The sequence below is a fragment of the Protopterus annectens genome, chromosome 16.part0, assembly GCF_019279795.1.
Source record: "Protopterus annectens isolate FY-2018-M chromosome 16.part0, PAN1.0, whole genome shotgun sequence".
Taxonomy (NCBI): Eukaryota; Metazoa; Chordata; order Ceratodontiformes; family Protopteridae; genus Protopterus; species Protopterus annectens.
Genome location: NC_056750.1, coordinates 375636507 through 375663480, shown reverse-complemented (window position 1 = coordinate 375663480; position 26974 = coordinate 375636507). Strand labels below are relative to the sequence as shown.

Sequence of the window (26974 nt, the reverse complement as noted above, 5' to 3'; positions counted from 1 at the left end):
TATTTTGTAAAGGTGTGAGTAGAAGACCAAGTAGCTGCTTCAAGAATTGATCTGGAATCCAAAACATTGAAAAAACTGTCAAGGAAGCTGCAGTTCTAGTGGAATGCACACTAACTGCAGGCAGAAGCTGTTTGCCAAGGAAACAAAAAGAAATAACCTGTAAAAAATTATTGGAAAACAGCATATCCTAAACTGTTCTCTTTGAAAGATACTCAGAAATGGAATGAATTCTTGACAGAATTAGTCTCATCTAACTAAAATCAGAGCTGTCTACCCTCATCCAGAGAATGCAGAATTCTCTCCCTTTATTCTGTGGAGAAGGAAAAAAGGTGTGCAAGTTAATGGTTGGATTCAAAGAGATCTCATTAATGATCTTAGGCATAAACGAAGGATTAGTTCATACAGTAACCCAATCCTTTCGGAAAATTAGAAAGGGTAGGGTAGCTATCAAAGCTTGCAACTCTGAGACCCTTTTAACAAAATTCAAGGCTGCAGGCAACTCAGTTTCCAAGCACAAAATTATAGAGATGCAGATACTGCAGGCTCAAAAGGAGCTAAGGTAAGCTTTTCTAGGACATAGTCGCTTTTTTAGGACACAGTCACTTGTCTAGTACACAGTATAGATCGCAAAAGTATAGCTCTCCTTGGTGGTCTGATACGTAGGATGTCTTTCAACAACTGTTTGACCTCCAGTCAAGAAGAAAGTGGTAGATCCATAGGTAAGCAGGCAGAAATGGCTCTCAGATGTACTTTAAAAGAAGATAATGCCAGTCTAGCACTGAGCAACTCTTACATAAATGCAAGCACATTAGAAATACACTGTTGAAAAGGGTCCTGATTCTTTCTTTTGATACCAAAAGGAGAATAGCATCTGTTTGGAAACATGAGACTTCTTTGTATGTTTGGTTTGTTTACCTCCTGCAAAATCTTAAGCACACATTCTGAAAACTGAGGGCCACTTAAGAGAGTCAGGTTCAAAGTCTGCAAGCTGTGGTGAATTAAATATCCTTTATTCAGTGTGAGCAAGTCCATCCTTTGAGGTAAACTTTGAAGGCTACCCCTGGCCAACTGAAAGAGAAGGGGGAACTAATGTTGTCTGAGCAAAAAAGAAGTCACCAACAAGATTTTTGGTCTGTCCTTCTTGACCTGTAGAAGGACTTTGGGAATCAGAGGAAGTGGATCAAAAGTAGATTCTTATATAAACACTTTGAGCCCGGCATCTTGTAGGAGCTATCAGGTTTCTTAGGGACAGGTGTAGATTCTTATATAAACACTTTGAGTCCGGCATCTTGTAGGAGCTATCAGGTTTCTTAGGGGCAGGTGTAGATTCTTATATACAAACTTTGAGTCCGGCATCTTGTAGGAGCTATCAGGTTTCTTAGGGACAGGTGTAGATTCTTATATACAAACTCTTATATAACATCTTTGATCTTGTAGGAGCTATCAGGTTTCTTAGGGACAGGTGGCTGAGACTCAGGATTTAGGCAAACAATGGAGAAAATACTGAAAAAGCTTACAAGACAGGAGGGAAGGTCGAGGGCTTGGGCACTCTCATTTCCAAAACAGCACAGTACCTTTTCTAAACATTAGACAATTGAGAACCCTCTCACTGTAAATGTTGTATCATCTTAGCAATAATGTCTCCAAAACAGAGTTCCTCCAAAGGAAAGTCAGAAGATAAAATATCCTCCTCATTGGAGGCAAAGAGCCACAGGAGAATGAATTTGGGAAGAATAAGCCATGGAGTCATTTTCATCAGAATCAGATTCCTCTTCTTTTCTGATTCTTCTCATTGCCTTTTGAGGGGAGATGATGAAAGAGGTGTAACAGCAGAAGCAGGAAAGAAAGAGGCTTTAAAAATAGTCGTGAAAAGGTCCTGGGTAAAATCCTGCTATTCCTTCTAAGCATCCCTGGGAGACAGATGAGAAATGGTATGTTTTTGTCATCTGCTTCTTCTTCTTAACTGTGACATCTGCCTACACAAAATGAGGAAGCTTCAAGCCCTGATGTACCTCAGTCAATGATCTGGGAACTTGTTTCCTGACTAAGATCTGAGGAATGCTATCAGGTCCCTCTGAAATAAAAAGCAAAGGTTCCCCCTTTACGCCTGAAGTGAATGACTTGTCAGGTGTGGTGGATGTAAGAGACAGATGTACCATATCAGCCTTCAACAGGGTCACAATAGAGGAAGCAGCATCAAGAACCCACATGGTCCGGATTCGCATTAAGAAACATGATGGAGATGTCCAGGTCCAACTAAAAAGAAGTCTCCATCTAGTTTTTTACAGTTCTTCTATGGCATTGAATGGATGTCAGAAGATGAGGACTCGGACTCCATCTTACCTTAGGCAAGCGCTTTTACTTTCTGGTTCTCAAGGTAAATTTTCATTGAATATGGACTACTAAGCAAAGTATTAACCACAAACAACTGACAGATAGAACAGTCCCTGCAGCTGTGTTCCACACCTAAACAAAACAAACATTTAGTACGATGATGTTTGTGAGGAAAGTGTCTCCCACAATCACATTTTCCTCTCTTATTTATTTGACATCTGTTTACCAGGAAATTCTGACTGGGCCAGAAAGTGCCCATTTTCAGAGAAGGCCCAGGGAGAAAACCTCCACAATCATAATATTTCAAAAACCAAGTATTTTAAGTCACAAAGTATCATGTTACTTTACAAAACAGCAAGTACAAATATATTCAATCACAAAGTATCATGTTACTTTACAAAACAGCAAGTACAAATATATTCAATCACAAAGTATCATGTTACTTTACAAAACAGCAAGTAAAAATATATGCAATCACAAAGTATCATGTTACATTACAAAAGAGCAAAGTAAACATATCTTAAATAAAATCTCATGTTATAGTACAAACATAAAACAGTGAAAGAATAATGAGAAAAACATAGAACATATGTTTCATAGCAGAGTGCAATGAAAAATAACATGAGTTGAAGAGAATATTCAGGAAAAATTCAATACTCACATTATTTGTTACACATATTAGTATGTGTTAAATGAGACCTGAGACAATTCTAATCAGATATTTATAGAGATATCAGAAGTTAAATGATTACATGATTGAGGTGAAACTGAGTGATGTCGTACTATGAGAGAGGTGTTCATATTATGGTTATAGAAGGAAGAAGGATGGACAGAAAGATATAAGAAGAGTGCAGGGCAGGGTGTCTTCAGGTAGCTTAGGTGAGCAGGGAAGAAAGAGGTAGATGAAAGGTCTGCAGAGATGAATTAAACAAGTTTAAGTACTGGCAAAAACAAAAAGGAATGCAGTTGGAGGCTGTAAAGGTTATGAAATATGATCTAGTTTGAAGGGGGTGAATGAAATATAGTGAGTAAGTTCAGCCAGGACTGGCACAGGAGCAGGTCCAAGATTTTGTAAGGTATTCTTTTAGGGAGTATTTAAAGGTGGGTAGGTTAGAAATAGTTCTGGTTGTTAGAGGTAAGGAGTTCCATTTTTTGCTTTGTCCAGGGCATTTATTCAGTTTATTTATGGTGTGAAGTTGTTTATCTTCTGATCTAAGAGTTCTTTTTGCAAAATGCATGCTGATTAAAGGGATAAGAGATGGGCAGGCAAATGTTTTGTGTATGATTTTATGTACTGTTATTAGTTCTTCAGTGACTTGTGCAAAACATGTAAGCCAAAAACTGAAAAGAGAAGGGACCCCAATGAAAATATTTATCTGCCCAATAACTGAGGAAGAGGCACAAATCGTACAGCTGACAAACCACAGCTGCAGTGATAGTTCAGTACTTGGCTGATGGCAAGAAGGTTCTGAGGTATTCTGCACTCATGCATCCGTTATGTACCTCTGCCTCTTTGTCGATGAGGTTATACATCAGACAGACAGTAAAAGGGGAGGGACCTAGACTTTGGTATGCTGGTAGATCATAAGGCTATCCTTGGCAGGGTATCCCATCAGTTAATAATACTGGGAACAGTGATCCAAGGAAGGACATTTAATATTAGCTTTCAGAGGGGACAGTAGAATCCCTCATTACTCTCTGAATATTTACCAGCTTTATATGCATTGCTGAGGTTAATGTGACATCCAGATCACACACTATTTCTTTCCTATAGCATCTACATAGAATTAAGAACACCCATTAAGTGTAATAAGATTAAGTTCTGGGCAAACAACAGTACATAGATTACACAACTCAAAGGTTTGAATATGGGTGTAACATAAAAGAAATAAGGCAGATACTTTAAAATACTACACGGAGAAAAACAGAGTGCAGTGCTCAATATATATGTAGGAATTACACTGTAAAGCAAATTAGTAATTTCTTTAATTTCAACAGAAAAGTACATCACAGTGTGTAATGCAATTTGGCCCACTATGTTCCTGAATGTTTGACCACCATTTAGCCAACTGAATATGAGCAGCACGATAGACAGAAACACCAGCGATACAACATAATGAACAATGCTTCCTACCTATCAGTAAGGTAGACAGCTCCCAGATGCATAAGTGTATCTTTGACATTGAGAGACAGCCAGGAGGCAGCCTGCAGTGATGCTTCCTCATTGTGTGTACAAATGGTGATACATCTGCAGGTCTACCTGCTATGTTGCCACAAACTCACCAATATCTACACAGCTGTATGTTTTACAGTACAAATGGTTCTTGTTTCATATCCTTATCAATGGTTTCATGCAAATCAACGTACTGTGAGCAGAGGTCACGGTAGAAACAGGGAATTTATCCATTTCCTCACTGTAGCATGATGTTGGAGTTGGTATATAAAATTTGCAGGGCATGTGGGGGTGTAGCCTCCCACTTCCGGGTTGCAGGGGGGCTTGCCCCCTTGCAGACTAGTAAATACCGTGTGCTGTTGACTTGATGCCTAACGGTACATTGCACTGCATAGCGTGGGTGACTGACATCACTTACTGTTATGTTGAACACATTGAACTATGGGTGTCAATGTATTCGGTTTCGACATGTTTGCCTGATCGACTTTACAGATTTCCACAATTTGGGTTGATATTTTAATTGGTCAAGGATTGTATTTTCGAAATATCAGTAGTAAACTATATATATATATATATATATATATATATATATATATACACACACACACACACACACACACACACACACACACACACACACACACACACACACGCACACACACACATATAATACAACATGTTGGTGTATGTCTAACTGTGAGACTGTCATCAAATTGCAATACTGGCAGTTTTCGTCAAAGGGTGTCGCCAATGTCAGCGAACATAGGATCAAGTGTTTTCTAATGTTTGAGGTATGCATTAGTACAGGTAACTGGATTTTGTCAGTTATGGTTAGAGTAAGGGCATAGTTGTGGATAATTTATATTTTTCCGTGTGTGTGTGTGTGTGTGTGTGTGTGTGTGTGTGTGTGTGTGTGTGTGTGTGTGTGTGTGTGTGTGGAAGTGCACCTGTACTGGTCTTGTTTAATGATACTACCAAGGGAAACAGTTTTTGGTCAGGTAATGTGTTGGGATGGGGTTAGGGGCATGAACAGGGTTAAGTTTAAGGTTAGCACACATGAGTAAGATAAAATGTTGGGAGAGGTGAAGGCTTTCAAACCAGAACACAGAGCTTTACAGAATGGTGGGAACACAAATAAGCAAAAAGATAAACTCACCCAAAGACCAAACTTCCCTGCTACATCTTTCAGTGTTTTAAATGAGGAAGTCAAATATTGGCAGAAATGCATGCTTTTATAAAGAGATTTATTTTAAAATAATCCACAAACAGAGCTGCATATACATTGTTGAAGGACAAGCCTAAAGATCTACAAGGAGAGAGAAATTTCTCCTCTGATCATCTGCCATACAATGCTGTACACGCTTAATGCTGGCACTGCTGAAGAATACAGTTACATCATGGTCATGGGTTCAGCTGAAAGCACAGAGTACTTCCTTCTGGATGAAGTAGGACTTAATAGACCATGCCTGTTGACATGATACATCAGCGGCTATTTATCATATGTAACTGAAAGAGGTCCAGGGAAATGGTTCAGGGTGTGTACGGCATACAGTACCGACCTCACTCCAAGAAATACATGTGAAGACTTCCATCCCAGTGGGCTGCAACAGACAAGCACTGTTGCTCCAATTCACTTGGTCATCCTAGATTCCTCCAAGATGTACAAGGTCAACACCCTTGGTAGTTTTCAAAGCAGGAAGTGAAAATACCACCAGAAAAAAAATGCCTGCAGAATGCCAACACCGAGTGAGCAGCTGGCCATTTCACTGTGGTTCTGAGGTGTCTGGCACTGAACTACTCACTAAAGGATCCACTGTGATAGGAGGTTATGAGAACACTGAAAATGCATAATGATACAAAACCTGATGGTGACACGATAATAATAATAACCTACAGCTTCTACTGCTTTAAGACCCAATTCATCAAGAAGGCCAGTGTAGGAGAACAGTCCTGCAGCAGTGATGTCTAAAGACCAATGAAGCCAATGATTTGCAAATACAGAAAGATTACTTCAGTTGGACATATCTAATGGCTGTGATCAAGCTTGGCCTGAAGGCTGAGAGTGGAAATCTGCTGGAGGAGGTAACAATCAACAAGTCACGAAGGCAAGGAAAAGAAATAAAGCTGTAGTTACAGCTAAGACCACAAGACATTTGGTCTGTACTCCAGATGCAGAGCACACAATAATAAGCGGTACTGTTTACTGGTAAGGCTTTTCCCCCACTACCAACCCAAGGATGTCCCACTGATTCAAACCACTTTAAAAAGCCAGCAGGTGCTCAGTATACTGAGGACACATTTCTGTGAATGATGTGATGAACTGCAGAGCCACTCTTCTGAACTTAATGCATCTAACATGCCTGATGAAGGCAATCAAATATATAATTTGATGGCAAGCTTTATTTTCTTGGGGACCGCAAATATAAAGTAGTAAGAACAGATTTGGTCTTTTTTATCAAAAGACAACTCACCGAAATATCATTTCATTCAATTTGCTTCATACCGAAGTGGTACAACTCTAAATTACAGGAGGGGCCTCCCCCCCCACACACACACACGCACACTCACCCCTCACTTAAATATATCACCTTCAGGATCACATCCACCTTTGAGAAGGACAGCAAATTCAATAAAACAGTCTTTCAACAAGACAGCTCATCCACCTGCAGAACCTCTGCTATGGGAGATGTATTTTAAGCCACCATTTTACAGCAAACTACTTATGCCTGCAGGAAATGTGGATGGAAAAAAAAGATTAACACTAGGTGGCTATATAACAGGGTACTCTCAAGCAAGATTAACTTACTCAACTAGAAACAAACAAAAATATTGCACTAAAAACCTTTAAAATTTAGCCAAACTTGTGTTGGTATCTTTTTATCACACAGATGCATGACAGAGTTGAAATGCACTTTTTTTCTACTTAACAGGCTGAATGTAGGCACACTTCTACAATAAATATAGGTAAACAAAATCAAACAGTAATCAAAATAGTATGGTGGGCATCTCCTCTTCAGACTCCTAAGATCAGGAACAAAAATACTCCAAAAAGGTCCCAGAATAATCACTCATTTGGCATATCACACCTATTAACAAACAAAGATGTTGGTAGACTGGTTAAAGTGTTTACGTAACACACACAAGGTACAGGGTTTGATTCTCACCTTTGGAAAACAAATTGGCTAGCCTTAAAATGGCCTACAATACAGCTAACCTATTACTTGCCTTTATGAACCTAAACCTATAAAAAAGGTCATATCAGATCTTTATCTCCATAAGTGTGCTTAACACTAGTCACCACACAGCCACTTTACTGCTTGTTCATACAAATGCAGACTCAGCTACTTGCTGAATATTTCTCCAATGCTAACAGATTTGTTGCATTTTAAATGCAAATTTGGGAGTATCCCCAAAACAGTATGCTAGGAGTCATTTAGTTGTCACCTCACAGTAAGACGCTGTCCGGTTCGATTCTCAGCTAGAGCGTCTTCTGCGTGGAGACATGCATGAATGGGCGTACCTTCGTTGAAGGTTGTGCATCAGGCCTGGCAAGCCGGTACATAAAAATCAACTGCCAATCATTAGCGGACCGGAGTTCTGCTGTGGCGACCCCTAACCGGGAAAAGCCGAAAGACACACACACACACTATACGTAAAATGAAACCTGGTTTCCTTTACTTTGCAAGACTTGATCAAAAAGCCTTATTTTTTAAAGGAAGAAAAAACATCATCTGACTGTATTTCACAACTAAACCACAAGGCACCATGTGTGGGTAAAATCCTAACAGACAGTACTTCATGCCTCACTGCATTACTAAATATCTACACCATTTACTATTCGTAGAATGTACGTGCTAGCTGAGCATCAGCTCCACAATTAAATGCATCCACTCTGACATTTTGGGAGGGCATGTAAACTGTCCTTACTTACTTGTTTGATAGCTACTTACCAAAACATGATGGTAGCAACAGCATAGATCGACAGGAACAGCCAAATGATGAAAGGGTCGCTGTGCATCAGAACTTTACCATACTTTAAAATTGCAGTGAGGGCTGTAACTGAGACAGACAGCTGAACAAATCCAGTTATAAACCATGCAACCCAATGAACTGCATTACTCAGACCCATCATCTTCATTACCTGTTGGGAAATAAAGAAAATAAGTAAGCTTTTTCCTCCAACAATCATCACTTCAGCAACATTTATTGATTTTTAATCATTCGTAAGTCCATTGGCCTTACTGCTCAAAGCTCCTGCATTAACAGGCACCTCTCTAGGAAAGTCTAAAATTAAATTTTCCACTGAAGAAAAGCTTTAAAGGAACCTAGCACCATGAAAAGATGCATGGAGCCCTGACTGTGACCCAGGTAAGGGGTTCCATTAGCGGCCATGACATGGGAGGAGTGAGGCAAGAAGGGACATGAGTGACAGGACATGGCCTACTCACTTCTCCTGGTGGGATGGGGGATGTGCACACTTAGGGGCACACAGAAAAGATGGAATTTCTCTGCTGGACACTGAAAACCACCTCTCTTGCTTTCAGGTAGGGGCAGGACTACTTAAAAGGAACACCCCTGTTGTAAAAGGGGACATCTCCTTTGGTTAGCTTAATGCATATCCCTCCCTGGTGCATCACTGAGTGTACATGGGGTGATGCGGCCTGAAAAACAATCTCAAACCACCTCAGTGACTGACTGAATGATGGCCCCCTTCCAGTTGACTCTTGCTCTGAACTGCACTACTCTGTAAGGGTGGCTGATCAAGAGAGTGCTGATGATCAACAGACAGTGGGGTCAAAGAGTGACAAAAAAGGGCAGATGTGCCTAACAAAAAATATAATTCATAACTTAACTGGGAGCAATGTTCCTTCAGCACAGCAGTTAGAATGAATTAACATTTAAAAAAGCTATGCAAGTAATACTCAGATTTGTCCAACTAACTGTCAGCAGCCAATATTTAAATATGTCTACATAACTGACATTTAATATAAAACACGGGCCTTTATTTCAAGGTTGAAAAACCTTTTTTCTGCATCAAGGAAGAAAAAACAAAAACCTGAGAGGCAGCATTTACTGCACTGCAAAATACAGATGACCCCTGCTGGGATTAACACAATCATCTACGTTTTACACAAACACATTCTGATAGAAATGTTTAAGTGTAAGGACACAAATGTTCATTTCATACACCTTTGCTAAAAAGGTATACTAGACTGAGTTAGCAGTTCTTTCTGTAAATGCCTTTAATTTTAAATATCAGGCATTTACTGAAATGGTATTTCCACACTCAGTGACAGTTTAACAATGCCATCAGGAAAGCAAGTGACATCTCAGAAATTTTTGGCTATATTTTCCAAATAAATAAGTGTACATTAAAGTGACAAGTTCTTTACTCAAAACCTTTATCACTATAGTTACCAGAGTGGTAGAGTCATGGCTACAATGGTTGCTTTATACAGCTGTCTTTCATTATTTTCACATAAGGAATTAGTGGATTTCACTGTGTTAATGATATAATTACTTTGACAGATTTATCCTATTATAAAATACCTACCCCAATCCATAATGGATCTCAAAACTCCCATATCCTTCATTCAATTTGTGACTCAAAAGAAAATACTATAAAATGGTAACATAACTCATACAACGAAAACACAGCTAGTCCTTTTGCAGTAACAGTATAACGGTTTTGTAAGAATACACTTAGTATGTGCTTATTGTATGTAGCCATAATTTAAAGTCTTAACCTCAGTGACTAAAGTCAGATACAATGTCAGTCTACAAACTTTTCCCAAAACCTTCTGTATAGTTAATGTGTGAACCTAATACTGCATCCTGTATCACTGAGGTTGCTACATTTTTAAAACTTGAAAAAAAAAATTACTTGCTCAGTCAGTATGTGATTTCATAAAGAGCAGTTCCAGTGAATAAAATCAATGATACAAGACACAGACCACGCTTAAGACATATGGACTGTAAGCTGCAGAATCTGGGGAGCTGGGTAGTGGGCTTCACAACTCACTAGTGGTTGAAGTGGCCTGTGATGCATTCTGACACAGCAGTCTTTAATATGTGGAAGAATAATAATTCCAAATATCCTCTTACTTTCCACATCTTTTACAATAAACCACTAGCTTACCTATGCTTCATACAAAAATGGTTGCCACTAAAGGTCCAGTCATCAAAACACTGCTGCCAAATGATTTAAATGGTTAATGATTATCACTATAAGAGCCAAATGATTTAAATGGTTAATGATTATCACTATAAGAGCCAAATGATTTAAATGGTTAATGATTATCACTATAAGAGCCAAATGATTTAAATGGTTAATGATTATCACTATAAGAGCCAAATGATTTAAATGGTTAATGGTTATCACTATAAGAGCCAAATGATTTAAATGGTTAATGGTTATCACTATAAGAGCCAAATGATTTAAATGGTTAATGATTATCACTATAAGAGCCAAATGATTTAAATGGTTAATGATTATCACTATAAGAGCCAAATGATTTAAATGGTTAATGGTTATCACTATAAGAGCCAAATGATTTAAATGGTTAATGATTATCACTATAAGAGCCAAATGATTTAAATGGTTAATGGTTATCACTATAAGAGCCAAATGATTTAAATGGTTAATTATTATCACTATAAGAGCCAAATGATTTAAATGGTTAATGATTATCACTATAAGAGCCAAATGATTTAAATGGTTAATGGTTATCACTATAAGAGCCAAATGATTTAAATGGTTAATGATTATCACTATAAGAGCCAAATGATTTAAATGGTTAATGATTATCACTATAAGATGTCATATTTGACTCCCTATTGAAATGTCAGCACTTGAAATGATGAGTGCCGACAAGCAGGGAAAAAAAGGACCAAAACTACTGGAGATGAGTGAATCTCGAACATGGCAAGTCCTCATCAACCCACACACTTATATATACCAACTCCGAGATGACCATACCTCGGACAAAAGGGAATATTCTTGGAAATGGCCATCTTGGACTTAGCATATGTAAGTCAGCATTTTCAGCAATTCAGTCTCTATATTTCAGGGCTTGATCTACCTGGTCCCGACATTTCAAATGGTTACCAATTTATTTAGATATTTAACAATTTTGCAATATTAAAGGCCTTTTTCAAACACAGTCCAGTTACAGAGTGTGTGTGTGTGTGTGTGTGTGTGTGTGTGTGTGTGTGTGTGTGTGTGTGTGTGTGTAACATGAAAGTCTATGAGTTTATCAAAATATTCACAAATTCAGTGCAAGCAATATTACAGGCAAAATTACATACTAGTTGTTTGGCAGCACCTTCTCTGTTGCAGTCCACATGCTCCATAAAACAAGGGCTGCAATCACTTCTTAGAAAATAAAAGTCTAACAGTTCTTTGCCACTGGAGTCAAGTGCTCACAAATACAGTCTCTGCTTCTGAGCTTAATGGCTTTCCACTGGAAAATGTCTATGTCTTTCCTCCACGAACACACCAAAATGATTCTTCTGGCATGACAACTACAAGCAGTATTTCAGGTAACCACTCCCATTTTATAAAAGGCCAACCTCTCTTTGAATTTCTAGGGCTAAAGCCTACTCTTTTAACCACCGCAAATTGTGTGTTGATAATCAATTACCTCACTAAATAATACACTATATAGCGATGTTGACAGGAACATGTCAATTAACTGACATTTGTTTCAGCAAATGAAGATTTAATGAAGAAATTTGGGTAAAACAACTTTTACCAACAGTGGAGTTTCTTTTCTTCACTGTTGTGCATCCTTGAAGTAGGTATATATAGGTTGGGGGGGGGGGGGTGAGGGTGTCCCGCTGATAGCTTCCCTTCTGCAAAAATAACTTTATTCTGAGGTTCACTGAAAGTTGTTTCAGACATTTTTTTCAATCAATTTGAATGATATTAAAAAGTTGCTCACCAAGTGACATGACTTCCTTCTGACTTTATGTACTTAAAATGATAGATTTGCATATACAATGCCGTTATACAATATTTTGCATCAAAACAGAAAAAAACAGTAGCTTTTCCATATTTACAATATCTACATGAACTGGGTATCATTTTAGAAACCTTTAAGGCAAGAACCACCAGCACTGTGTAAATAAGTATGTATATATGTGAAAAACATATATACATATATATGTGTGTGTTTTTGGTGTACTGTATAGTAGTGTTAGTGACACAACAAGGTAGCATAATCCATCTTTGGTGCAGAAGGTTATCGGTTCTACTCCGACACTAGGTAGATGGACTGCTGACTTTGTAGAGTAGCAAAAGGGTGGGGTCACCCCTCTGAGTGGCTTAACCTTCGGATAAGATAATAAACCTAGGTCCCATCTACCTGAGTTGGTGGTAGATCAGGTGGCTGTAGAAGGCGCCATGGCACCAACTGAAAAGAGTAGGTGTCTTTTACTTACCACAATATAAAAAAAAAAAAAAAAACATTATTTACATATTTACCAAATGTACATATTTACAGGCACATATATACATATTTTTATTACTTGTTTTATTATTTATCATTTTTCTTATAACATCCTCATTGTTATGCTTCCATAATTGACCCCAGTCCTTCTTCAAAAAACATTATTTCATTTTTCACAATATATCTGCCAAAGTCCATTTCCCATTAAACAAAATTTCATTCAGTCTTTCATTCCAAATAACCCATTTTACACAAAATAAATTCGTATGTACCCCTCTGTCATATTCTTTTTTCTTGTTCTTATAATATCTATACATAATCATATTTTAATATATATATATATATATATATATATATATATATATATATATATATATATATATATATACTTATGTCATTACTATTCTCAAAAAAATATTCTTCATACAACCTTCTACAGAATTTCCCCACACTTTTGCTTTAAAAAAAAAATGTTCTGTTGTCCCTTCCTCCTCAGAAAATAAACACACTCATTCAACTTTCTTTTTATAGGTTATGCTCCCTTTACTGGTAACTTATTTATTACCAGTCTCCATAAGAAATCTTGATACTCTACTGTTTTGGTACATCACTTTTTCCTTATGTTAGTGGCTTTAATCACTTCTTCTGGCAATTTTTCCCATGGATTTATATAAAAATATTGTTTCATCACATTATTATACCACAGCCTCCTATCTTTTTCTATATCATCAGTTTTTATTTTCCATGTTCGTAGTTTTTCTTAATTTTTAATTTCTTCATTAACATCTTTGTTTCTCCTTTTCTTATTCTCATCATCTCCCGCAACTTTTTGTACTTGTATTTTAACAGTCTCACTACTAATTTCTAGTTCTCTTCCTTTAGCCACATTAATATTCTATGCAAGTTTTAAGAAGCAGAATAAACAACTGGATTTGGTAGCCCAATCCCTTTCCATCTTCACTAATGCACAACACACCTCTTTTCACTGGGTTTAATATTGAAACCCATGCTAATCTATACAGCCTTCACAGAAGACATTTCCTTAATTTCTTTTATCAAACCCTATCATTGTATCATAACTATATCATTTTCACCAAATTTTATCCCTAGCAAAGATACTTATTTCACTAAGAAATACATGCCTTCAATTTGACCACATCACCCAAACACTTGCTTTTATCTTCATTCAAGATTATTCTCATTTCCTTTAAAAATCTATTCAGACAAAAGTACAGTTTTGTACCTACCATAATTGTAGATGTTCGAGTGTATACCCTGCTGCAGTCATCACACTTGGGTTATCCTGTCGTCAGGCAGTCCCGCAGTCGGCCCGAATTCCAAAGTCTTGGTCTGGCATCGGTTGCTGTCGCTTCTTCCCTGAGGTCAGTGCGCCAGGGGTATATAAGAGGCATCCAACGCCATTTTCTCCAGTTTTTCTTGCCCCAGATGTCAGGTCCCCCCAAAAGGTGGTCAGTAGATAGTACCAATAATAAAAGTTTAGCACAAACAAAACATCCCTCCAGCTATAAGCAAATACACCACAAAGGTTGTATCAGATTTTAAGGTATTGAAAGGTTTCAGTTAGGTCAGAGGGGATGGAGAGAGGGTAACCTGGACTGCAGCAGGGTGTACACTCGAACATCTACATTTATAGTAGGTACAAAACTGTACTATGTTCATTGTGTTACCCTGCTGCAGTCATCACACTTGGGTTGAATCCCAAAGCTAAGGATGGGAGGTGGAGTCAAACAGGGTTAGAGGAGGCTAGAAGGCCCTGCAAAACTGCAGTGGCGAAGCCAGCTCTAGTCTTAGAGTAGAGTGGTAAGTGATAGTGTTTGGTGAAGGTGTGTACTGAACTCCAAGTTGCAGCTTCCAGAATATCCTTGGTTGGCACCCCCCTGAGGAAGGCTGTAGATGTAGCAGCTGCCCTGGTGGAGTGGGGCCTTATGCTTGCAGGAACTGGTTTTCCATGATGGGTGTAGCAGAAACGTATGCAATGTCTTATCCATTTGGAAATGGTCTGTTTAGAGATAGCCTTACCCTGTGATGCTGTAGCATAGGATACAAAAAGCTGGTCAGATTTTCTGAAAACCTTAGTTTTATCCAAGTAGTAAAGTAGTTGCCTGTGAATGTCCAAGGAGTGCAGGAGTCTTTCTCCTTGGTTCTGTGGATTTGGGAAGAAGGTGGGTAAATGGATGGTTTGAGTTAGAGCCACACTGGATACCACCTTTGGCATAAAGGAGGGGTTAGTTCATAGAGAAACTCTGTCTTGATGAAAAATGAGGAAAGGGTCTACTGCCATTAGTGCCTGTAGCTCTGTGACTCTTCTGGCTGAAGTAATTGCTAGCAGAAGAGCAGTCTTCCATGATATAAACTGTAAATCAGCTGAGAAAGCTGGCTCAAAAGGTGGCAGCGTAAGTTTTTTCAGAACAAAGTTGAGGTCCCAAGTTGGTGTTGGTGCTCTCCTGGGAGGCCTAATGTTTTTGGCCCCTCTGAGGTACTGCCTTAGAAGTGGGTGTGAAAATAAGGGAGGATCCGTGTTGTAGTGAGCTGAAATAGCTGAGGCGTGAATTTTAATAGATGAAAAAGAAAGACCTTTGTGTAACATCTCAGTTAAGTATTGTAGAATCTGAGGTATGTCCGGCTCAAGGGTATTTTGGCCTTTAGCTTGGTTCCAGGCGCAAAATCTTTTCCATTTGTCTGAGTAGGCTTTCCTGGTGCTGGGCCTCCTGGCCTCCAGAATGATATCCATAACAGCTTGTGAAAGAGGAGCTGGCTGGTTGTTTAGGTGATTTGCCATGCAGCCAAATTTAAGGTTTTGAGCTGGCTGTGTAGAATCTGGCTATCTTGCTGTGTGAGCAGATGAGGGATTTGTGGTAAAATCCATGGTGGGCCGTGAGCCATGTTCCTTAGTAGTGGGTACCAGTGCTTGCGTGGCCAGTCTGGGGCAATGAGTATCATTCGGGGTCTCTCCATCCTGACTTTCAGCAGCACCTTTGTGAGAAGAGGCAATGGAGGAAAGGCATATACTGTCAACATTTTCCAACTGAATGAGAGGGCGTCCACTTTCCAAGCTTGATGGTGGAATGTCCTTGTGCAGAAGTTTGATAGCTGATAGTTTTGGGGGTTGGCAAACAGATCTATGTCTGGGCGCCCCCATTTTTGAGTTATCATTGCAAATACTTGTGGATCCAGTTTCCACTCGTGGGGATCCATGATTTTCCTGCTTAGGTCATCTGCCAGTGTGTTCTTTTTTCCTGGCAGGAATTGTGCTTGTAGTTGAACTTGGTAAGCCAGTGCTGTGTTCCACAAGGTCATTGCTTGCCTGCATAGAGGGTAGGAGTGTGTACCCCCTTGCTTGTTTATATACCACATTACTGTGGTGTTGTCTGTCCTTATTATAAGCTGTCCTGGATGTAAGTGGTCCTTGAAGGTTGTCAGAGCTTTCTGTACAGCTAGCATTTCTTTTTGATTGATGTGCAGATTCCTTTGATCTGCAGTCCATATGCCTTGAACGCACTGTCCTGCCATGTGTGCCCCCCAGGCGTAGTCGGATGCATCTGTTGTCATAGTTTGCCTGGCTGGGGGTAAGGTGAAAGGCTGAACCTTGTTGAGGTGACATGCTTGTGACCACCTTAGAAACTCCTGTTGAAGGCAGGGAATGAGAGGTATCATTGTTTCCAAGCTGTGGCTTTGTTGAGTCCATATGCTTTTCAGGTACCATTGTAATTTCCTCATATGCAGTTTTGCAAATGGTATTAGTAGTATGCAAGATGCCATGAAGCCCAAGGCCTGCAGAATTTTTCTTGCAGGGAGTTGGGTCTTTGTTGCCATTATTTTGAAGTATTGAGTTAGTTGTAGTTGTTTGTCTGGCATCAGATAAGCCATCTGGGCCATTGTATTCAAGTTGGCACCCAGGAATGTCATATTTTGTGAGGGCACTAGTCTTGATTTCTTCTCATTTACTGTGTATCCTAGGCAACTTAGAAGGTGTTTTACAAAAGCCAGATGTTGTAAGAGAGTGTCCTTGCTTTCTGCTTGGATGAGGCAGTCGTCCAGGTATGGGTATATTTGAATTCCTCTTTGTCTGCAGTATGCAATTACTGGTGCCAGGCACTTTGTGAAGACCCTGGGCGCAGTAGATAAGCCAAAGGGCAGTGCAGAGAATTGGTAATAGGTTGAACCTGCAATGAAACGGAGGTAACTTCTGCAATTTTGTCTGATAGGAACATGCAGGTAAGCCTCCTTGAGGTCCAACGTTACTAGCCAAGCTTTCTTGCCCAACATGGGAAGAAGCTGCTGTAGTGTTAGCATCTTGAATTTGGGTACTTGCAAGCAGGTGTTTAGAATAGAAAGGTCCAGAATGGGTCTCCATGCATTGTCCTTTCTGGGGACTAGAAAGAGCCTTGAGTAAAATCCTTGGCCTTGCTCCTGTGTAGGTACCAGCTGAATGGCTCTCATGTCCATGAGAGCTGTAATTTGTGTTTGAGCCTCTGCCCATTGATTTTGTGGCAGGTTTGGCATTCCTTTTAGTCTTGGCAAGGTGTGGAAATGGAATCTGTATCCTTGAGAGATAATGTCTAGAACCCATTTGTCCTTTGTTATGATGCACCAGTTGTCTGCAAAAAATGCTAATTTTCCTCCCAAGGGAGCTGCCAAGAGAGCTTTGCTTGGCAGTTTTAGTTTTAAGTCATTGTGTTTGTCTTCTAGTAGTTTGGGGCCTGTCTTCTCCTCTCCTCTGTGTTGCAGTGCCCCATTGGTGAGGTTTGTAAGGGATTTGAGCTTGACCTCTGCCCCTTGGGCATCTGTATTTACCCCTCTGTGGTCTGTCAGAAGCTGGAAAGGACCAATTTTTTGTTGGCCAATTTCTGCTGAAGCATGGGGGTTGTACCTGTAAGAAATCGTTGACCGTCTACATAGATTTAGCCTTATCCTCCATTTTCTTTAAAACCTCTTCTGCTTTAACCCCAAATAAGACATCCTGCTGTAAGGGTGCATCTAGTAACTTTGCTTTAACATGATCAGGCCGAGTTTGTTCCTTTAACCAAGCATGCCTACGTATAACAGACCCAGTAACAGCTGCTCTACAGGAAGCTTCCAAGGAATCAAATCCACATTGTAAAGTATGCACCTGTTCAGCTGCATGCAACAGATCCTGCATTTCTTTGAATTCAGACTGTTGAGGGTGCGTGCTCATCTTTTGTTTTATTTGAAACATTAGGAATTGCTGGTATTTCAGCATGTGAAATTGACAATTTAGTGCTCTCATAGCTAGAGTAGCTGAGGTGTAAACCTTCTTCCCCCACCTATCTAGTGCTCTGGAGTCCCTTTCAGAGGGTACAGGATTTTTAGCCATAGAAGCCTTAGCCCCTTTGGGACCCTGGGAGATTGTCTCTGGGTCAGCAACAGGGCTTTTGTAAAGGAATTTGTGTGTGTCAGGCACTCTGTAATATCTGTCTGGTTTGGCTGGAGCAGGAGGCAGAGAATCTGGATTTAGACTAGATTCTAAGTAACCATCATCCACAATGTCTAAAACTGGAGGGATAGCAAGTGATCTGTGCTGGGGGAGTAACAGGAACTCTTGGAGCCTTTTCTTTGAGTCAGAGCAGTCCTGACCTTCCCAGTGGAAGTGTTCCCTCATGGTATGTAAGGTTTCCCCAAAGGAATAGTCTTCAGGGGGAGAAGCTGAGGGAATGGAATCTTCAGCATCAGAATCTTCATAAGGGGGAAATGAGTAATCCTGTTCCTCAGAGGAGCCTGAGGAGATAGACACTTGATCAGAGGAGGCATAATCCTCCTCTTGTCTAGGCCTTTTGTCTGGGGGGGGTTGGGAACCCCTGATTAAAGAAATCAAATCTTCAGCCATTTTAAGCATCTGTTTCTTAGGCATGGGTCCTTGAACTGGGGTCAGTTGTGAAGTCTTTTTTGGTTTTAGAAGAGTCTTAAGCTTAGCATAAGATTTTATGGTGAGAGTAGTCGGTCTGAAGACACCTTCTGTAACCGAAGGTGTTTCCACAGCACCGGCTTCCCTTTCTGCAATGTTGTCGGTAGGGCCTAAAGAAAATGGCTGTGTCAGCCTAGAACTCTCTGCTTGAGAATCCGAAGCGGTCTGGGGTTCTAATTCTGCGGTCATCAGGGGCTGTGTAGGCGCCTCTCTGAAAACCAGAGAACCGGCGACTGGCCCAGCCGAGGTCTCGGAGTCTGGCTTGGATTTAGGCTGCCTGTCCTTATCTTTGCGTTTTTTGTGCACGCTGGTAGTCGGTTGCTCCGACGGCATAGTGTAATTAAATTTCCTACTGAAGTAGTGTCGGGCAAAATCAAAGCGTCGCTTTATAGTTCGCTTATTGAACCTAGCACAAAACCGACAACCAGTGACGTCGTGGTCTGGGCCAAGACAAGGTATACAATAAGAATGAAAGTCCTTATGAGGTATTTGGTTCCCACAAGAAATGCAATTGTTAACTTTTTCTGACATCGGACTGAGGCAAGAAAAGGTTCCCCAACGGGGTACTTAGCTTTGAAGACTTCGGACTGAAATTCGATTCGAAAATCTCAGGTGTTGGCCGACCGGCACTTATGAACTGCTTCTGCTTCGGGCACTGTGCGGCAAGAAAGACTGAAGAAAATGGCGTCGGATGCCTCTTATATACCCCTGGCGCACTGACGTCAGGGAAGAAGCGACAGCAACCGATGCCGGACCAAGACTTTGGAATTCGGGCTGACTGCGGGACCGCCTGACGACAGGATAACCCAAGTGTGATGACTGCAGCAGGGCAACATGATGAACATCATGCACATCCCTCATCCATATGTATTTCTTAACTATAACTGTATTGTCTGTTTATATCAAAACTACTGGAATCACCAGCACCTTTTTGCATCACATACCTAGCGCCTTTCATTTTTTAAGCTACTTTACTCACTGTCGCATGTACTACCAATGCAAACAATACTCCATTCATGGGACATCCGTGTCTTATACCACACTTCATGCATATTTCAATACTCAGACACTGTTTCATTAAACCTTTCTATTATTTTGATATGCTGACATACATACTTTCCTAATTCTATTATCTATTCCATACTTCTCTTTAACATCCCACAAAGCATCATGTCCTACTGTATCAAATCCCTTTCTAATAACACCTACCATAGGTTTCATATCCTTCCCTTTGCTTATATCATCCACAGTTTCTCTCCCAATGAATAACCATTCTTGACACCCCTTAACGTTTATACAATATATATTTTCTTTCATAATATTCATCTTTCCTTCCATTCTCCTCTGAGTTATGCTCATAAAATAAAATTTAGTATAACTGGTCTCCATTTTTTTTTATTTCATTCTTCTCATCTTTTTTCCATATAAATTGTAATATTCAACTACATAACTCTTCATAAACAAACTCTTCCATCAACTATTCATTCACTACATTTACAAAATATTCTATTTGCCAACCTATTCATTTACTGTACACTTCATTCCGTATACCATCTGGGCCTGATACTGAATCAACATTTACTTTCCTAAGTACTTCATCCAATTCACTATTAGTTATTTCTCTTTCAAATCCATCCATAACTAGTACTGGATTTTTGTTTTACTTTCCATTCTCTCTTATTTTCCTTCTTTTTTATCTTATACATATTTTCCACATTCTGTACTACAATACTCATAATTTGGTCTTGTTTTGTTTGTAACTCTGCTTGTACATTTTTCATTTCCCACATTATATTAATATCATCCTTTACTGCTTTCCCCAAATATGCAGATACCTCCTCCCTTCTCCATTGTAAATAATATCTCTGTCAAAATAGTAATGCCTTATATTTGTCTTGATTTGTTTTATATATATATATATATATATATATATATATATATTTATTTATTTATTTCTATATCATAATATCCTTGTACAGTACTCTCTAAATTATCTAATATATTTATATGCATTTTCCCATTCTTTACTTTCTCCTTCTTTCTTACATCGTCTTACCACTGGGGGTGGGACACTTTTTAAACTTCTTGTTCAATTCAATCTATCATTTAGACCATTGTTTATAGAAGTCCTTCTGGTTATGTGACCCTTCCATAACTGCAATACTTTTCAAATTTCAGCCTATAATTTCTTTTTTATTCCAATACTTTTCAAATTTCAGCCTATAATTTCTCATTTATTCTTTTTATTCACTTTCCTATTTTAATGTACTCCTTTTCTTCCATCTTCTTCATCCGTATTGCTAACCGGTCTGAAAAGTCCGTCACGACTGCATCACTGTCTGCTACTTACAAGCCTTCCAATAATACAAAATAATCAATTTCAGATCCAAGTGACTCCTCCCTTCTATACATCCATTCACTTTTGTATCACACAGCTAATTTACCACATTTTGTCACTTACAATGTTTTTTTTTTTTTTTTGCATTTCCCCCTCAAATCACAATTAAAGCCCACCCCTCCACAATTAAAATGTTCATGTTAACTGCCACATAGGCTGATATTTGATGGAACAGTTTCTATCTTTCCTTGCTAGTTAAATATGCATATAATGCTATAATTATATAAACATGTTCTCTCCACTTCACAACCACAACAGTTATCCTTCCCATCCTAACCAACGTTACGTCTAATATGTTCACTGCATTTTGTTACACAACAGAGCCACTCCAGGACAAAGTTCACTTCCTAAGTTGCATATTGCTTTTCTACCCCACAGTCTTTCTTCACTTGTCGGTAATCTTTTATCTTCTAAGAGAATAACATTCGCATCACAATTCGCACACCATTCCTGTATCCCTATCCTTCTTACAGTGTTAATAATAGTGTTAACATTTACTGCAAACACTCTAAAACTATTATTTTTCCTTCTTTTTAAGTTTAGGGGAAATACATTTACATTTTAGTTTTCTCATTTTTACTCTTTCCCGTATTGGATATTTTTCCCTGGGTTTATGAACAAATTCATCTTTGATCCTCAGAATCAGATTTTCACTGGCTAGAACTGTAAAAAATATTAATATTGATCTCTTCTACTGACCTCTCTTCCTGTATGAATTCTCTCTCCTCATTTTTCTCTCAATATCTTTTCTTCATCTACACTATCTTCTTCAGCTAGTTCACCCCTCCCCCAACCACTTCGTATCCTTCCTCTTCTACATTTCTTCCATTTCTCCTTCTTTTTCATTATTTACTGTCTGTTCTTGACAAACTATCCAAAATGTGTCCCTTTGCAGGCACACACCTTCTTGCTGTACGTCCCTTCTCACCACACTGGTTACATTGTACCATGCCAAAAATAACTAAAAAAGAGGCTGGCTATCATATCTTTTTGTCCCTCCATGACCAGCCACAAAAATGACACTTGGCAAGTGTTTCACTGTTTTTTTTCCCACATTATAAAACAGCTTCCAACCTTCACCCTCCATTCCAGACGTTTTTCTCATCTCTGACTTTCACAATATTATCAACATTTTTACACAGACCCTGCATGCATTGTTAATATGGTCTTCTTCCAGTTCATCAGTTCTAATTAGCAAAGTCACATTATTTTAATATTTAAATTACTACCAGAAAACAAATAATTGTTCCATGGATAAATGTCCTTCTTTTTGATACACAGTTCCACAAATTTCATCATCAGTCCATCAGTTTCAAAAGGCAAGTCACAAAGAGTCTCTCTCCCAAAAGTATAAAAGACTGAATTACTTGAGATTTAAAATCCAGAACAGTTACTAAATTGCGCCATACATAATCAGTGTTATTTTTTGATCTTCTCCTCACAGTTGGTCTCTTTAAAAACAGTTTTACTTAAAGTTTGTTGTTGCTCTCCTTTTTTTACCTGCTATCACTGTTGCATACGTTCTACTTACTGCTTTATCTGTTGCAACAAAACCAAACATCTTCTCAGGTTGTTGCTGCTTTCCTCTTTTACTTTCTGTCACTGCTATATTTATTTATTTATTTTATTTTACATTTGTTGACCGGGCTAGTCTAACTGGATATATGTCCATTTTCAGTAGAAGCCCGGGGAGAAAAGCTCCAATCATAGGCAACAACATAACTTACAGTATACCATACAATTTATACAACAATAAGATAATAGTAGAACATTGTTGAGATTCTAAATATGGAAAAACTTATACAGAGTCTTTTTTTTTTTTTTTGTACAGCTAATATAAAGATTCTTATAAAGTAGTAAAAAGGGAAACTTGTTAGGTACTAGTGGGATGTTACATAACTGGTTAGTTCAGGTCAGCATCCATAGCATCCATGTACAAAAGGTTAGCAAAGTATGAGGAGAGCATGATTGGGGACAGAAGTATTAGTCAGGGTTAGAGTATACATGTTTTATGTGCTGCATTTTCTACTGACACATGACCTGGATCCTTTTCCACATTACCATTCTCAGCACTTCCCAAGTGCCCATGCCATCCCAGCCCATGAAGCAGCACAACTCTCACCTGGATCATCCCGACTGATTATTTTTAACAGATCATCATCTGCAAGCCATCCTGACACCATTTTTGTTATCTGCACCACTTCAGCAACCTCTCTTACATCCTCCTCCATGAATACAGCTAAACACTGCTCATCTGTAACATCCACCACACAGGAATCTTTGTTTGCATGCTTAATCTCCATATTCAACAAATTTTTCTCTAAATTCTCACTTTCCACTTCCAAACTCTCCATAGCTTTTCTGTCCTCTTCCATTCTGCTGTAGGTGGCCTCCAGTACAATCTAGTAACTCAGAAGAGTAGGGCAAGTTCCTTGATGCCCTGGCCAAATTTCCCCTAGTAATATAAAATATCCCCTAAGGTCTCCCCTGAAAAGAGACCACAAGCCTAGTGGGACTAAACTGGTCAACAAAGGATGGATACGGAAGGTCAACAAAGGATGGATAAGTAAAAAAAAAAAAATATATATATATATATATGCCAAAGCAAATACATACAATAAAACATACAGCAATAGTACGCAAACATTTTGAAAAACAAAAGCAAAATGAAAACAAAAAAAAAATCATAACGTGAGGTATAAATATCCATAAGACCTGACAACTAATATAGTAAGGGAAGAAAAGGTGCATCATTTCATCACTAAATCTGCATGCTGCTTCATCTAAAAGTGAAGCTTTAAATTTCACCCTAAATGCCCTTAACCAAGGCAATTCCCTAAATGAGGAAGGAAAAGCATTCCAACTTTCACTATCAGTGCTTTTACTACCATTTCTGCTTGCCTGTACTTCAACATTACTTAGTAACATTACGTATTACAATTTATGCATGTAAACATGCATTTATTCATATCTGCATACTTATTATTGTAATGCAAAGCATTTAAACTCTTATGATGTATAATTAACGTGTGACTTTGAGCAGTGGTAAAAATGAGTCCATGTGGACCACCGCACTACTCTAATCACAAAATCCGTTACATAAATTATTTATTTATTTATCAGGAAAGTCTGACTGGTTCATAAGTACCCATTTTCAGCACAGACCTGGGGAAAAAAGCTCCAGCAGCAGGTTTATGGAGACAATACATACAACAGCATTTAATATGACATTACTTTAACTGTCACAGAACTTGCATCACAATAACAATTATAATTATGATAAATATCTGCAACATGGAAGAAACATATACAGTTAAGATGTGAAGTAGGAACTAGGGAGATGAGCACAACACAAGACAATAGTTAAAGGCATGGAATACAGTTAGAGAAAGAGAAGACTGAGAATAGTAGTAGGAGGAGAAAAAGCGAATGTAGAAAAGTCTATAAATCAGGGCGCAGCTTAGGTAGGAAGCATGGGGATAAGATGCATTAGCAATGAGCAAATAATAAGTCCTTTAGCGGTGTATTTAGTTCTTACCACTAGCTGCAAAGATCTACGATGTCCATAGTTTGTAAATCATGATATCAATCATAAACATGGCTAGCATAGTATGCAAAGTAATAAGTGATATTACTTTCTGCAGCCTCAGTCATTAAATAATATTTTATTTAAAACTTGCTGCAACGTATGAACATTACTTGTAGATGTAGCTGAAAAAACTGGGAAGGCTTATTCCCTACGTGGAATCTGAAACCCTTAACCTAATAAAGCCCCTTTCTGAGCCTCTACCTTGTCATGGTGATGGGGCTTGTGTGTTTCAGAAATGTTATGTGCTGTACTATACCAGGCCATCTAAGATAGGCAGATAATGGCAGAGAGCTCAGAGTAACTATGGAAAACTGGGGAAGGTATGACAATCTACTACAGAAATATAATAGAATTGAATGAGACAAAATGGATCATTAAGTTACATGCAGATAATAGTAAGGGACTGAACGGGTGTATTCCGTTAAAACCAGCATTGAAAGCTAGATGCTTATTTAAGTGATTTAGTATGGTGCACATCCTTCAGTACTAAATTATTTGTGATAAGGGGTACGTCGGGTTAATCATCATTTTAATTTGTTTAATATATTACCCAGCTCCTCGTTTTCTGTGGGTCTTTGACAGATTTTTTTAATATGAAGGGACTAGGATGTCTTCCTATATTATGAATAGTAATATAAGATCACAAGTGACTGGCAACAAGGTAGTGAATGGTATGTAATGTTGCTACCTATTTTGAAGGCTAGTTGGTTATATATATTTTTTAATTTAATTGGTGTACACTTACCATCTAGTTGTACAGGGTAAGGCTTACATTAAGGCATCACTTTTGTTGCAACTTAGTGTAAGTAGTCTAGTTTCCACTTAGTGATACTTTGTTAAATAATGGCTGCATACCATGTTCTGGGGTTTAAGTCATTATTATAAGATATACACCTGCCTTCTCATTTTCCTTAGTTACAAATTACAGGGTTATTTAAATGAGGGGTTACTTATGACGTTTTCTTATACCATGACGAGGAATATAAGATTATACGTGACTGGCAGCAAGGCAGTGAATTGCATGTAATGTTGCTACCTACGTCGAAGGCTAGCCGTTTGTATTTTTTTAATTTAATTGATGTATATCTACCATCTAGTCATATACGGGAAGGTTTATATTAGGTTATTACCATAATTCACTATGAATAGTCTAGCTTTCAGTTCGTGATATGTTTTTTGATAATGGCTATATATTATGTTTTGGGGTTTAAGTCATGACCATAAGACGTATATCTCTCCTTGCTTTCATTAGTTCATCAAAGGCAGAACATTATTCAACTTAGTTTGTATTAAGTCATATAGATGAATATATGGTACAGTAAATTGATTTACTGTGTTTTGTTTGTTTATTATAGAATGTTAAATATTTCAACAGTACTTCTGCAGGGCCAATATGCTTCAGTTTAGCATTACAACCACACTCCTTAGTTTTTAAGTTGAACAGGTTAAATAGATTAATCTGATTTATGTTGTTAAATGTTATTTTTAAATATATTTGTGTGTTAGAAAATAAGAATGCATGTTACATTATAATAATTTTTTTTGGTTTTTAGGAAGGGGCAACATGTATCATGTATTATATTGCTTAGATGCTACTTTCTGAAATTTTTATTTTCACATTAGGTCTTAGGATTTTTAGCTATAAATATTATGATATGTGGGTTTATACTATGTTTATTTATATGGTGCATAATATGATTTATTATGGTATATATAAGAACTTTTAGTCGACAGGTTATGTAAACATATGCTCGCAAGTTTATGTGAGCGTGTTGTAAGGTGTACACGTCTTTAATATAAGTTTGCACATGCTGATTAGGATACAATGTAACATTTTACATTGCAGTTGTAGTAACTGATGCATACATTTTACTGGTGTTTGAAACTATTTTATATAAAGAGTTTTTTGCACTTACTCTATTTGGTCTAAAGAAGCAGGCTGAATACCTGTGAAAGCGCTAACCAAATAAACAGTATTATCTTGGGTGTGTCTCGGTTCATTTATATCTTTTTCATTTTTGTGCTAATCTACTATAGTAATTTTGGTAAGAAGACACTATGGACCAAAGCAATATTGTACTAAAGT

At 38.3% G+C, this 26974-nt stretch overlaps 1 protein-coding gene across 1 annotated transcript in view; it reads right to left on the bottom strand.

Moving 5' to 3' along the window:
- The window catches only part of ABCA2 (ATP binding cassette subfamily A member 2), a gene marked incomplete in the record, with an annotated part of 2505641 nt that overhangs the window by 841336 nt on the left and 1637331 nt on the right, over positions 1–26974 (bottom strand). The window contains 1 exon segment of the mRNA XM_044058216.1: positions 8458–8648. Within this exon segment, the coding sequence (XP_043914151.1) occupies positions 8458–8648 (191 nt within the window).